Below are 14,344 nucleotides of genomic sequence, written 5' to 3' on the forward strand. Positions count from 1 at the left end.
ACTGGTCTTATTCCCAGAGGGGTTCATTCACTATTTTCCAGGGCTCTGAGGGCAGCTGGGTCAGGTCCCTGGCTAAAGAGAAGCTCATCAGTTCCCAGCAGGCCACTTTTTAGTGTACCATAAAACATGATACCTTTGTTACATTAGTGATCTGGGAGTATCTGGAATAGGCAGATGGGGCGTGGGTTCTGTCCCAAAGCCTACACACCCAGTGGAAGTCTGATGAGATACATTGACAGAGAGGCTCATTAGTATTTTACTGTATTTTCTGCCAGCACTGGCTGTTGCAAAATCACTGCCATGGTGTAAATAATTAGATAAGGGTGTATGTGGAATTCACAAAACTTTTATTGATCTGTTTATCATGCCAAAAAAAGTTGTTTATTTAAAATTCAAATTCCACTTGAAAAAGAGGCAACAAGCGATAGTTGGGATCCCAGCCTGCTCCTGGAGGAGCTCCTGTGTCCACAAAAAAGCACGCACATTCTACAGCTATGCGATTTCCTCACTCGGAATTGCATTCCGGAAAACTCCTCCCAGAGTCCCCTTGCAGAATGCCATTTGTGTCTTTAGTTGGTTGTAGCTGGGAAACAACAACAGAAAGAAAAGGAACTCCATCCTAAGACTTCTTAGAATATTTTTGGTTTGAAACTACTGACCCTCAAGGATCTACCACCACCCAACCTAGAATATATATATATATATCTATCTCATATATATATTCTCACTGAAAAGCAAATCATTGTTTATTTCACTTGCTTGCTGTCACGTCAGACCCTTAGGATGGTCTCGGCACACCTGGCTCTCCTTTTTGGTGGGATCCTGTGGATTCTGGCTGCGGGTGGGCAGCCCTTCAGGAGCGTTTGGACTTGCTGCAAGTTGGGCACAGAAGCTGACCCTTGGTGACGATGTATGCCCGGCCGCTCAGCAGCTGCTCACAACCCTCACAGACAAAGTGCTTTCGGTGCCAGGCCAGATCTTCCACACGCTGGTAGTCCTCAGCGAATATTATCTGGGGAAGGGAGCAGGAGAAATGCATGACTCAGCTTCTGTCCCTAGGTAGAGACGGTATATCTAGGACAAGTTATAGGGTGGTGGTTCATCCCATCCTATTCTTGTTTTGACCTTTAAAAGCCTTAGCGGAAAAATCTGGCATAAATTTGAGGCAGTAAGGATAATATTTGGTGAAGGTTATGGTTGCATCTTAGCTTCTCAGATGGAATAAAAAACATCCTCCACCACAGGCAGGTTTTATTTATCTAGCATCTGTGATACTCTTTGGGCCAAATCTAAAGTTTAGTTCCAAGGTGGGATTACACACCCTGGTGAAGAAAGCTTAAGGATAGATAAGCTGCCAATGGCCAATCATCAAGAGCAAGAATACAGAGGGTCACTTGGGCTTGGAATGAAGTGACACTTGGAATAGATATATTGTAAGGATCCCCTGAGGCTCAGGAAGTGCAGAGGAGCATAATGTTTAATGGGCCTTCTAGTACTGGAGTCAAACAAGAACTGGGTATGAGTTTTCACTTAAGACATCTACCAGCTTTGTGACTTTGGGCAAATCACTTAATCCCCCTGTGCCTCAGCTGCCACATCTGTAAAATGGGGATATAAATACTTTCCATCCCATAAGGTTCTATGATTGCCAAATGACCAACTACATATGAAAGTCTTAGAATGTTGACTGACACAAAGTCAGGGCTATCTGATTAGCATTGACCTTTCAGAGCTACACTTTTCTTAAATGTGAAATGAGAAAAAATCATGCTTATCTCTCCCTAAAGGATTGTTGTGATATAAATGGCATGTTGTACATAAAGTATGTAGCAAATTACTGACCCACTGTAAGCCCTTAATAAATGATGGAGAATTGTTATTGTGCATATACTGTTGTCACTTCAAAAATGAGGCTCCAGGGCAGGCCTGTGACAGTCCTTTTCCTTCTTAATATCACTTAATAACAGAGTTATTAGGTAAAAGGACTACAGGGTCTTAACTTCATATGGTGACCAATTCGTAGAAGGTGGTAGAAAATAGATGTTGGTTCAATATAAAGAAGACATTTCTAACCTTCATACATGCCAAAGATGAAGTTAGTATATTGCCTGCAACCAAAGGCATACAAATAGTACGTACTATGATCATAATAGTATTGCCATTATTAATACACCTTAGAGTTACTTTCATCAAACCAGTGTCAGAGACTTGAATCCCTTTCATAGCATCTCTATCATATTGTATTGTATTGTGTCATATTAATGTTAAGTCTCATATTATGTTATAGTATATTATCGTAAGACTAACAGCAGCTACCATTTATAAGTTCCTAGGTCAGGCCCTGTGGCAAGCATTTTCATGCATTATCTCATTTATCCACATAGCCACTCTATGGGATGGGTGCTGGTCTCATCCCTATTTTATAAGTAGTAAAACTGAGACTCAACTGAGGCTCCGGAGTTAGGTAACCACATGATAATAATAATAAGATATGCAGATACAGGTTTGAACATGGGCAATGCCTCCTGGTTCATCCTGCTATATTCTGAGTACTTACTAAGTGCTAGGCATTATGCCAAGGACAAGATTCACTGGCACTGTGTCTGACCCCTCCCAACAATCCCATGGTTGTCTGCCTCATTTTGCAGATGAGAAAATGAAGGTTGAGAGCATGCAGTGAGGCCTGACTTCAGTTTCCCAATCTGTAGAACACATCATCCACAAAGCCATACTCCTCTTGGCCTCTGGGCTTTTACCCTCAGCAGTGTCCCTCAAGCCCCCCAACCCATCTCGTGGCTATCTCCCACCTCATCGCAGCCGGAGCACCGAGGCCGCAGACTCTCGCAGTAATGGCGGCCGCACCAGGGTGCACCATCCTTCCAGAAGTAGATGAGGTCCACCAGCGGCTCGGAGCACTTGGCACACACAAAGCAGGTGGGGTGCCACTGCTTGTTGTAGCCTGCCCTGTCCGAGTAGACCACGGGGCTGTCAGGAGGGGCCACTCCCTTGCAGAGCTCGCAGACCTGGAAGGATGGGGAAGGACCACAGGAGACAAGGAAGTCAGGAGAGCACAGTGACATGGGTTCGAATTCCAGCTCCAGCCTCTCTACTTCCTGGGTGACCTTGGGCAAGTCACTATACCTCTTCGTGCCTCAGTTTTGTCATCTGCAAAGCAGCACAATAATATTGCCTACCTAACAGGCTATTCATGAGGACTAAATAAAGTTATTTATTTAGCACAGTGATTCCCAAATTGTTTCGTCTCAGTACCCTTTATACTCTTAAAAATTATCAAGACCCCCAGAGTTTTTGTTCATGTGGGTAATAGCTATTGATATTTACCATAAGAGAAATTAAAACTGAGAACAATTTAAATATTTTTTATTCATTTAAAAATGACAATACTAAACCTGTAATACATTAACATACCTATCTTGTTACTAAAATAACTATATGTTGCAAAACAAAAAAAGTAGTGAGAAGAAAATTTTAAGATATTGTTTTATATATATATATATATATATATATATATATTTGCAAATCTCTTCAATGACTTGCAGAAGATTGCTGGATTCCCATAACTGCTTCTGCAGCCCATCTTTTGCATGCTGTTGTTTTGGTTGAAATACATGAAGAAAATCTGAACTCACACTGACATAAAGTTGGAAAAAGGAGGACGATGCATTTTAAAAGACCTTCCAGGTAACTGTGGATATTCTTTGACACTATATTAAAATTTGACAGAGGATAGTTTCTCAAGTTAGTTGCAGTGTGAAATCTGAAAGCACATCAGTGAACCTTTCATATTTGGTTACATTAAAACCTGTTTACTTTGTACTTTGAATGGATCTTTTTACCCATGCATGAATAGTTTTAAATAATATTTAATAAATAATATTTTTGCCTAGAAGTGGTGCCTTATGCCTTTAATTCTAGCACGTTGGGAACTGGAGGTAGGAGGATCATTTGAGGCCAAGAGTTTGAGACCAGCCTGGGCAACATAGCAAGATCTCATCTCTACAAAAAATTTAAAAATTAGCCAGCTGTGATGGTGCTCATTTGTAGTCCTAGCTACTCAGAAGGCTGAGGTGGGAGGACTGCTGGAGCCCAGCAGTTTGAGTTTGAGGCTGCAGTGAGCTACGATCGTGCCACTGCATTCCAGCCTAGGTGACAGAGTAAGACCTTGTCTCAAATAATAATAATAATAATATTTGAGTAGTTCTAGAGTTACAGACAAATTGCAAAAACAGTACAGAGAATTTCTATATACTCCACACTCAGTTTCTTGAGTTATTAACATCTTACATTAATAAGGTATATTTGTCATAATTAATTAACCAATATTGATATGCTATTATTAACTAAAGTCCAAACTTTATTCAGGCGTTCATAAACTTTACCCAATGTATTTTTCTATTCCAGGATCCCAGATTCACTTAATTGTCATGTCTCCTGAGGCTCCTCCTAGCTGGGACAGTTTCTCAGACTTTGTTTTTGGCCACCATGACAGTTTTGAGGAGTACTGGTCAGGTGTTTTGTAGAATGTTCCTCAGTTGGGATTTGCCTGATGTTACTATGATGACTACATTGGGAGGAAGATCATGGGGCAAACTGCTCCTCTTATCACATCCTACCAAGGGTACATACTGTCGCCCTCACTTGTCACTCTTCCGGTTGACTTTGACCTTCTGGTGGAGGCAGTGTTCATCAGATTCTTCACTGTAAAGTGACTCTTCTCCCCCTTCCATACTATCCTCTTTGGAAGGAAGTCACCAAGCCTTCCATATCTAAAGAGTGCTCCATCTCCTCCAGGGCCAAGTATCTACATAAGTTATTTGGAACCCATGCATGATTTTGGCAGATCCCCCAAAAGGACTCCATGTATGTTAGCTAACATTATTTTTTAAATACCTATGGAATTATCTAATTTATATCTGTTCCCTCCACTAAGCGGCTACCTGCAGAGGGCAGAGAGAGGCTGCTTGGTTGCGGCTCTGACCCAGGACCCTCTACTGGGCCCCGCACATGTAAATTCCCCATCAATAGTTGCTGAATGAAGGAGTGCTCCACCCTGCCACGAGGCCTTTGCCCTTGCTGTTCAGGATGTCTGGTACATTGTTCCCATTCCTGTTTGCCTGATTAACTCCCTTTCATTCTTCAGATGTCAGACTTAAAGATCTTTTGTTCTGGGAAATCTTCTCTGACCTCCTTCCAGGGGCAATTAAGTCCACAATAAAGCTTCTCTGCTTACCTTTCTCTGTATCGTTGTTTGATACGTGTTCTTTCTACACTAGATGGAAGCAGGAGCCACATCCAACTATGCTTGCTTTCACATCTCCTTGGTGCCAGGCACATAGCAGATGAACAATAAATATTTGGAAACCTCTGCCCTCCAACCTCATACTTCCTACTTAGGGGACAACAGATGAATGTGGAAGACACTAGCAGATGATGCATCTGTCTGCACCTTAGAGACAGGTTTAGACTAAGTGCAGCAGAGAGCTGGGCTCCAGAGACAGTTGTGGAAAGTTCTTGGGAGCTTTCAAAACACTCTTGCCTTTCAGGGGCTCATCCATGTTTACTGAGCATCTACTGTGTGCTAGGCCCTGGACTAGGTGCTGGGGATACAGCAGTGACCCAGGAAGATAATGCCAGAGCCTTCAGGGAAACTGGAGATTTGTATGTATGGAGGCAGAAAATAAATATATAAAAAAAACAGATGAGATAATCATGGAGTGTGATAAATACTAGGAAAACAATCACAGGGTAAGGGAATGGAGAGTGACTTTGGGGGTGGATGGCAGGGACCACCTTAGCAGGAGAGGTGTCTCTGAGGGATGAGGGGCTAGGGATCAACCACATTCCTATTTACCTCACAGCAATCCTCTGGGTAGGAGATATAGGTACATAGGAAATGCACTCATTTTATAGATAAGACCAGCGAGGCCCAAGGAGACAAAATAGCTTGTGAAGGGGGGCACAGCCAAGAAACAGAGCTGGGATTCAAACTGCCGCCCTTGGCTCTGTGGCTTTCTATGGGAACTGAGCTGGGTCAGGTGGGGAGACTAAACTCAGGGAATTGTCTGAAGGGCTAGGAGGGCTCCCAGGATAATGCATTCTGGCATGGCAAAGGAGCAGCATGCCCAATGGCTAGAGGTGAGAAGCAGCTTCCCTACAGGGCCTCTCAGCAGTTAATGCAGCCAGTGCCTGGCTGTTTGTCGCCCTCTTTCCATCGGGGGCTCCTTTATCTGTCTTTTACTGCCAGTAAGATTTTCACTGGCCTGCTCAGAAACCATGACAAGGTGGACCTCAACTCATGTTGCTCCTCAGCTTCAGTTAGGATTAGGGCTTTGTGGGGAGGGTGAGTGTGCCTGGGAGAAGTTCCCTGTGAGAGCTCTAGATTTCTGTCTTATGCCAGTTCCCAGGAGTAGTGAAAGTTGCTAAATGCTCATTCATTCACTGGTTCATTCAGGTATCCATCCATCGCACATTTATAACTTGCCTATTGTCATCCTCTAAAGAATGGGAACTTGACATTCTCAATCCACACAATCTTTTGAGTCATTTTGGAGTTATCCCCTGCTCCTGTAAGCCCCTATAATGATGATGGAAACGACAATGGCTGTCATGTCCCTACGGCGTGTCTGCATCCAGCACTGTGCTCAGGACTTTGCTTTCATTACTATTACCCCTTACATAAGCCCGAGAGAGTTATTTCTCCTTCTAGAGTTATTTCTCCTTCTAGAGTTATTTTTCTATTTGGAAAATCATTATCTTCTCTCCTAGAAATTACAAAACTGAAGTTCAGGGAGATTCAGTGATTTGCTCAGTAATGCACAGCTGATGGGAGGCAAAGCTAGGATTTGAACAGAGGCCAAACCTGACTCCAAAGCCAAAGTTCTTTCTACTCCATCATGTGGACTTGAGATCCGGCGTCAGTAAGCTACGGCCCATGGCCAAACCCGGCCACTGTCTGTTCTCGCAAGCCCCATGAGAATGAAGACTGGATTTTACGTTTGCTCTCCAATTCAGTGAAATATTTTCTCCCAAGAAAGAACCCCTTCTACTTTTCTCATTAGTAGACCTATATTGGAAAAAAAAAAACCCCTATGCTCAATTATTTTTATTATCTTTTGAATTTCATTAAAAAAAACCCATGGAAAGTTGTTTTCTCTCTTGTTACATAAAGTGCCCACATGATATTGCAATTTTGGCTCTTGGCTCACATCTCCTAAAATATTTATCACCTGGCCCTCCAAAGAAAGTGTTTGCTGACCCTGGCTTTAGATGCTAATTTAAACTTAGTAAGTATCAACTATGTTTCAGCCAAAATAGAAATATTTATTTTTTTGCCATGTGAAGACAGGGAAACGTATAAGAGTTTGCACACTTACTATTCTTAACTTACATACTTTGATTACATACTTAATATACTCTTATATATTGAAGAGGAAATAAACATTAAAATGGTGAAAATTAGGAAAAGAACACTGAATAACAAGGAACGTCATGTACTGATAGCAGTTTCTGAGCGTAGGAGCTCTTGAATGACTGCCTATATAAGGAATGTGTTTGGTCAACTAGATATATCTTGAACTGGATCCTGACTGTGCCTGATAATGTTCCTTAGAACATGCTAGATTTGTGGTTTCAGTTACACCCCCAAGAATGAGTAGTGTGAGTTTTTCGCCTAAATGAAAACCCTGTTCCTCTTCACATGATTGAGACTCAGCTGGCTTGGAGCCCATCAGGGGGTCTAGACAAAAAAACAGTGACCAATCATCATCTACTTATTTTCACCCTCCTTCCTGCATAGCTGGGAACTGTAAACTCTTTGGCCAGGGCTGTCTGAGTACAAAGTGAGTTGTCTGTCTGGCTTCTTATTTCTACAGAATGAAATTTCCAGCTCTTTCTCTCCCACACAAAAGGGACTTGGTGTCAGTTCACCAAACTACATCCCATTGGGTAACACCATGATATGGCTCCCCACTCCACATTTCCAAATGTGAATTGACATGAAAGCAGGGGAAGGGAGAGGGATAGAAATGCACCTGGATTGGTCTGGGGAGCACCGGCAGGCACCCTGATGATACACTGAAGGAAGGAGGGGGATATCAGGTCCAAAAGGCAGTTTAGGGTGATCATGGGTGTTTTTGAACCCAGGTTATGGGTTGAGACTTCACTCTAGAGGCAATGGGGAGCCACGACTGGTTCTTTTTAAGACATTTTAAAAATATTTAAATTTTTTGTAGAGATGGGGTCCCACTATGTTATGCAGACTGGTCTTGAACTCCTGAGCCCAAAGGATCCTCCTGCCTTGGCCTCCTAAAGTGCTGGGATTATAGGCGTGAGCCACCGCACCTAACCCATTACTGGTTTTTGAGATGAGGAGTTCAAGGTTCTAATTTGCACTGTAGGGAGATATTCTGGCAGCAGTATGAAGGAAGGAAGGAAAATTCTTGTTCACAGAGCTTGTTTGCAACCTTCTCATCTGTTGGAAAGCACTTTGTGAAGCCCCTCTTGGAGGAGCGTTTCTTCCCTCACTGTTCTCCCTAGCATCCCTGGCTCTTGGCCTGGTTTCTACCAGTAGCCAGCCCTTTTAAGCAAACAGTGTCATTATCACTCTATGAAAACAAGATGTCCAGGTAAGGAGCCCTCTCAACATGTGTCAGGATGAAATGTGCTCTTCTTGCCTCTGTGCCATTTTCTGCATCCTTAACCCAGTCATCTCAAAGGATGAGAGACCTGAGGTTGTCCTGGATCTATTGTCTGGTGGTCCCTCAGCCACCAGAGACAGCTAGCAGCCGAGAGTCAGAATGCCAGCCTGCTTGGGTCCCATCATCCTGGCCCTTTCTCAGCACAAACTTAGTTTCTCCCACAATTCTTTGTAGCGAGGTTTGCAATTTCTAAATTGCAACAGGCAGCTGAGAGGGGAGATACCAAGTCAGACTGCCTGGGTTCATAGCTGTGTGACCCTGGGCAAATGAACTAACTTATCTGTGCCTCTGTTTTTTCACCTGTTGAATGGCGATAGTAATAATAGCAACATCATAGGATTGTGGTGTGAGTTAAATGACATAATGGAATTTTTGGACTTTATAAGGGCTTAATAATGATTTGCTAAAATCTCGTGTATTCCTTAACTCTGCCCACCTTGCAGGCTAGAAATGTAAAGCCCAGAGGGATTAAACCACTTTCCTAAAATGACAAAGATATGTTGAAGGCAGGTTTGGAGGTCTGGATTTCCTTCCATGATACCAAGGGCATGTAGACTAGCAGGAGGTCATTCCTGCCACTGATGAGCTCTATTTTTTCCCCTATCAGTTCTCTCCATCTGTGCAAGGCCAGAGAATTGAGTTGTGTGAGTTTTTCATCATTTGCCACTGCTCCAGACTCAGCTCCACTCATCCCCTGCTTGGAGGGCCTGCTCCTCCCCATATCTGATCCTGCCCCTGGAGACAGTGGTTCTCAGGGTTGAGCCTGCCTCAGTATCCCCTAGAGGGCTGGTTAAAACATATCTCTGCTCCCCCACTGCCACCACCTCCCCACAGTGTCTGATACAGTAGATCTGGGGTGGGGCACAAGAATTTGCAAGTTCCTAGGGGATGCTGGTGTGGTCGGGGCCACACTTTGAGAATCGCTGTTATAGACTGTTTAAAAATAACTTTATACATAAGCTCAGCAAAACTGATATCACCAATTCAGTTCAGTTACAACAAAGGCTCATGTGAATTCCTGGGATGTTTAAATTCAACACTATTTTTAAGAAAGACCAATGAGGCCATTCTCAGGTTACTTCCCCTATTAAGGAGCTAGTATCGTCAAATGGAAGTTCTTTGGGACTATGGTAAAAGGCATGGAGAAGAATGCTTTATAATTAGCATATCAGTTGTTTCTTGTTCATGTTCCCAAATATCTAAGACTGGAGCTTGCTCATGAGAACGCTTCCAACATTTGTTATGTGACCTTGTTTGCAGACTATTTCCCACCTGGGTAGAGGATGTGTGAAACAAACCTTTCAGAAATAGAACAAATGGGAAGTTTCTCCATGTGCCAGTAAAGTGTTGCCTTGTTCCTTATTCTAATGGCATGAGATTCTAACTGAAATGAAAGATTTTGAATATTGGGGCCTTTGCAATTTGTAAACACCTGCCTCAAGAAAGCTGAGGAACATTTTAGATTCAGCTGCTCAAAAACTGAGACCCTGCAGGGTTGTGGGGTTCCCTCAGCCATGGGTGTTTAAGTCATGTTGGCAAATTTCTTGGATACCCTTCCAACCAACATAGAATTTAATTCCTTTTCCATGAATATGGTCCCACCTTAGTGACTCGATTCTATAGAACAGAACATGGATGAAGTGATGCTATGCAGCTCCCAGTAATAAAGGCAGTGTTTTCCCCTGGGCTCTCTCTCTCAGTACACACACCTTGGGAGCCCTCAGCTGACAGGAAAGAAGTCTTGGTATTCTGAAGCTTCCATCTGAGGGCAACCACGTGGAGAGACCTCGGAGGTCAAGGAGGTCAAGGGAGGGTCCCAGCTGTGTGTGTCTTCCCAGCCTCTAGCCCAAGCATATGAGTGAACGAGCTTCAGGTGATTCCAGCCTCTGGCCTGCAAGCTCCTCCAAGTGACACCGAATGGACAGAGACAAGCTGTCCCCACCAAGCCCTGCCAAAATGGTGATTTGTGAGCAAAATACATGTTGGTTTCAGCCATATGCCTTGGAATGCTTTGATATGCAGCCCTAGGTGACAGAAACATCAAATGTGTACATGCAGAATTATTAAGGTTTCTGAAATGGGAGTAACCAAGACACAAAGTGTTTTAGGCAACAGCAGACCCGGGACAATGGCCAAGGGTTACTCAGCTGAAGAACTGTCTCTAAGGACTGAACTGTGTTGGCCTTCAGAGAGGGATCAGCAGATATGGAGAAGGCTCTAAATCAGCAATAATCTCTGTCTTGGGTTTGCCAGAAGTTCTGTCTGAATCGTGTTGTTTTCCTCTGAAAGGCTCTTATCCAAAGGCCTATCCAGTCTAAACCCAGAGTGCCTCGTGGAAATCTCACTACTACAATACAGTAAATATTAACACAAGGGCCTTGAATTCAGGCACTGGGTTCTTTCCAACACAAATACTCAACAATTTGTTTATAAACAGCATCTCCCCATTTCCTCTTATGGTGACTATTTACCATCTTTGCTTTGCAGCCTCATGTATCCCAGAGGTTTTTATGTGTGTGTTTCTTTCTTTTGTAGTCTAACATCATTTCTGGCATCTTTAGCTCTCTTAAGTTCTGTTTCCCCACACTGTATAGTCTTCCCAAGGCTCCCTATGGTGCAGAATGTGCAGGGTGGGTGGGCAACGGTTTGGGTTATGTGCTTTGGAACATGGTTCATGCCATGGCTTCATCACTGATGAAGCTCTTGGACAAATCATCCAACCCTCTGAACCTGTTTTCTCATCTGTAGCACATCGTGGCAGGCCCTGGCTCATAGGAAATGCCTTAGCCTGGTGCTGGTGGTCACTACTGTTAACTGACCCCTTCATCTTACATTTCTTCTTGGGGCAGATTATCCATTTTGGGGCTTTCTGCCAAGCAAGGCAAAATATTAAACATTTCTAACTGAATCTCCCTCCCTGGTTATGTGATGAAGTGAGGGAGATGGAAAGGCTTCATAAATGCTACACGTGTAAGAGAACATCAGTGTGGGTTGTCCTCAAATCCAGCTCTGACAAGCATGGGCCCAAGGACTGGCTCCTTGCAAAAGGATGCTGTTTGGTCCACAGCTGAGCAGGCACAGAGTCTCAGATGTGTTCATTCCCATTGCAATGGCCTTGCCCGGGGCTTAGAACTGCGTGGGTGCTCCAGAGATGGGAACACCTGTTAATTAGAGTCTGTGTCAGGTTTGGAGTGAGGCAGGTCTGGATCCTAGTTCTGGATTAACTACTCACCATCTAGGTGACTAGACAATTTCCTCAGCTTTGTTTTTTGAAATTTTTGTTTTTGTCTGTGATCCACCGTAGCAAATACATTTCATGTCCTGATCCAACACACACACACATACACACACACACTCCTGAAAAAAAAAAGCTTCCTAGAAAAATATTTACTACTCCTGAAACACTCTTCCCTTCTCAGTTAAAAAAAATTCTGGTTGTAATCCACTAAATTGATGTATTACCTACTGACGGGTTGTGACCTGAAGTTTGAAAACACTGTTTAACTTTGCTAAGGGTGTCTTTTAATTCCCTTGTTTGTAAAAAGGAGGATGATATACTTTGTAGGATAATTCTTAGGATTAAGTAAAATAACATGCAAAATCTCTGGCACAGTGCCTGGCACAACCTAGGTAGTCAATGAATGGGAGATGACAGCATCATCATCATCATCATCATTTAGCCCATATTAGCAAAACAAAATTGAGTAAAACCAAAGAGATTAATAAAAAGCTAAAACTATTCTTTATGATTCTTCCAGTTCAGGGGCCAGCAAACTGCATCCATCTGTGGGCCAAATCTAGCCCACCACCTGTTTATGTAAATACAGTTTGATTGGAACACAGCCAGGGTCATCTGTTTAGATATTGCCTATGGCAGCTTTAGTGCTTTGAGAGCTGTGTTAATTAGTTGTGACAGAGACCATGTGGCCTGAAAAACCTTCAATATTCAGTATATGCCCTGTACAGAAAAAGTTTACCAATCCCTGTTTTAATCAATGGAATAATATGCAGCCCACTCAAAAAAAAAAAAAAAAAAAAAAAAAAAAAGCTCGTGAAGGCCATGTGGCAACATGGAAAAGTATTTATAGTATAAAAAGTGGGAGAAAGGGAAGTTTCTTTGGAAGAAAAAAAAGATCTCCCTGAAAGCCACTAAAGTATCTCCACTGCAAAGCAAGAGGCAGGCAGATGCTGAGAAGCTGGTAACCATAGTGATTTTGTGGCTGCCCCCAGGCTCCTGCCCATGGTGCCTGAGCCAGGGGTGGCAGGACTGTGGGGAGCAGGGATTCCTCTGGGTGAATGACCCCAGGTTTGTCTCTGGGCCTCTTACCCTCCTGTCCTCCAGCTCAGATGGGGCTCACTAAGTGAGGAGGAGTGGCAGTTTCAAATTCCCAAGTGGGGCTGGCAGGAAAGCCAGCCAGCCTGCCTGCCGAGCCCACAAGCCAAACATCTGCTTAGACAAAGACTTGGAAGTCCCTTGCCCACAAATATGTCCCTCTATTGGGGCTGGCGTTGGGCTGAGCCGCCAGCTGCTGTAAGTTTCCATCTAAAAGGCAGACCTTTGGCGGGGTGGGGAGGGAGGGGACGGAGGCCTCTCATCCCCCTCTCAGCATTCTTGTGGGGAAATGGGGCAGAGGGGTCAGACTGTGCTCCCAGGATCATGGAGGATGATTTCGGACCATATTCACACGTTTTTATGACTGTGGGGAACATCTTCACTTCTCTCAATGGACTGTCCTCCTCCTAAGTTTGCTCTTTTGGGGCAGTCACTTGGCCTGAGGAAGGAGTGGTTGGGGAAGGGGCAAGACGGGGAGGCGCCCGGCAGGAATGGTAAATGCTAAAGAGTAGAAATCACATTAAAGGCTATGTTCTGGCTTTCTTTCCCCTTTCTTCAGTTACAAGTTCGGGGTGTGGAGAAAGGCGGAAATTCCTGGGCAAAATAACCATGCCCGGGAAATCTGTGTATTTAATTTCTCAGAAAATATTCAGCGAGCTCTCTAAATGCAAGGCAATGGCTTGGTGGAGCTGCTAACAGTCAGAACATTAAGATCATTGCCCACCCAGCTCAGGGGCCCATCAATTCCATCCAGGTGGGGAGCGCAGGGCTTGGAGAGTGCGCGAGGGGCTCCCACCAGCCTGGTGTGAAGGGGTCCAGGTGGCTGGAGTCAGCAGCTCCCTGGCCATGGAGATCTCTGATACTCAAAAGGCCCACAAGAACCCACAGTGGGTGGAACTGGGGGTGGACATGGGAGTCCTTTCATTGTTCTCAGTACGCAGATAAGAGGCTCCCAAATGCTCAGTGGGCTGAGCTGCAAGCTACCCCATACACTGCTGCCCACCCTGGAGAACCTAAACACTCATGTATATATCCTCTGGCATGGTTGGACCCACCCTGCCGAGGCCCCATCCCAACACGGCTTCAGACTTCACTCTGCCAGTGAAGCAGAAGGACTGGGGATTGAACCGAAGCCCCACTCTCATCAGCAAGTGGGGTAACCTCACTGTGCCACAGGTTCCTCATCTGCGAAATGGGTATCACAACCCCAACCTCTCTCACCGGTTGTTACAAAGAGAAGAGGTTTATTACTTGGGAGGTTGAGGCGGGAGGATGGTTTGAACCCGGGAGTTTG

The 14,344-nt window shown here is 44.2% G+C and overlaps 1 protein-coding gene across 1 annotated transcript in view; it reads right to left on the reverse strand.

Annotated features, from left to right (window-relative positions):
• Nucleotides 1-330: 330 nt before the first annotated feature.
• The window catches only part of LMCD1 (LIM and cysteine rich domains 1), a 67,303-nt gene continuing 53,289 nt past the window's right edge, over nucleotides 331-14,344 (reverse strand). The window contains exons 5-6 of the mRNA XM_002813488.4: nucleotides 2,808-3,023; nucleotides 331-1,012 (exon numbers count right to left, since the gene is read on the reverse strand). Coding sequence (XP_002813534.3) covers nucleotides 854-1,012; nucleotides 2,808-3,023 — 375 coding nt within the window. The 3' untranslated portion in view covers nucleotides 331-853. The remainder of the gene's footprint in view (nucleotides 1,013-2,807; nucleotides 3,024-14,344) is intronic.

This window comes from Pongo abelii, chromosome 2 (assembly GCF_028885655.2).
Source record: "Pongo abelii isolate AG06213 chromosome 2, NHGRI_mPonAbe1-v2.0_pri, whole genome shotgun sequence".
NCBI lineage: Eukaryota > Metazoa > Chordata > Mammalia > Primates > Hominidae > Pongo > Pongo abelii.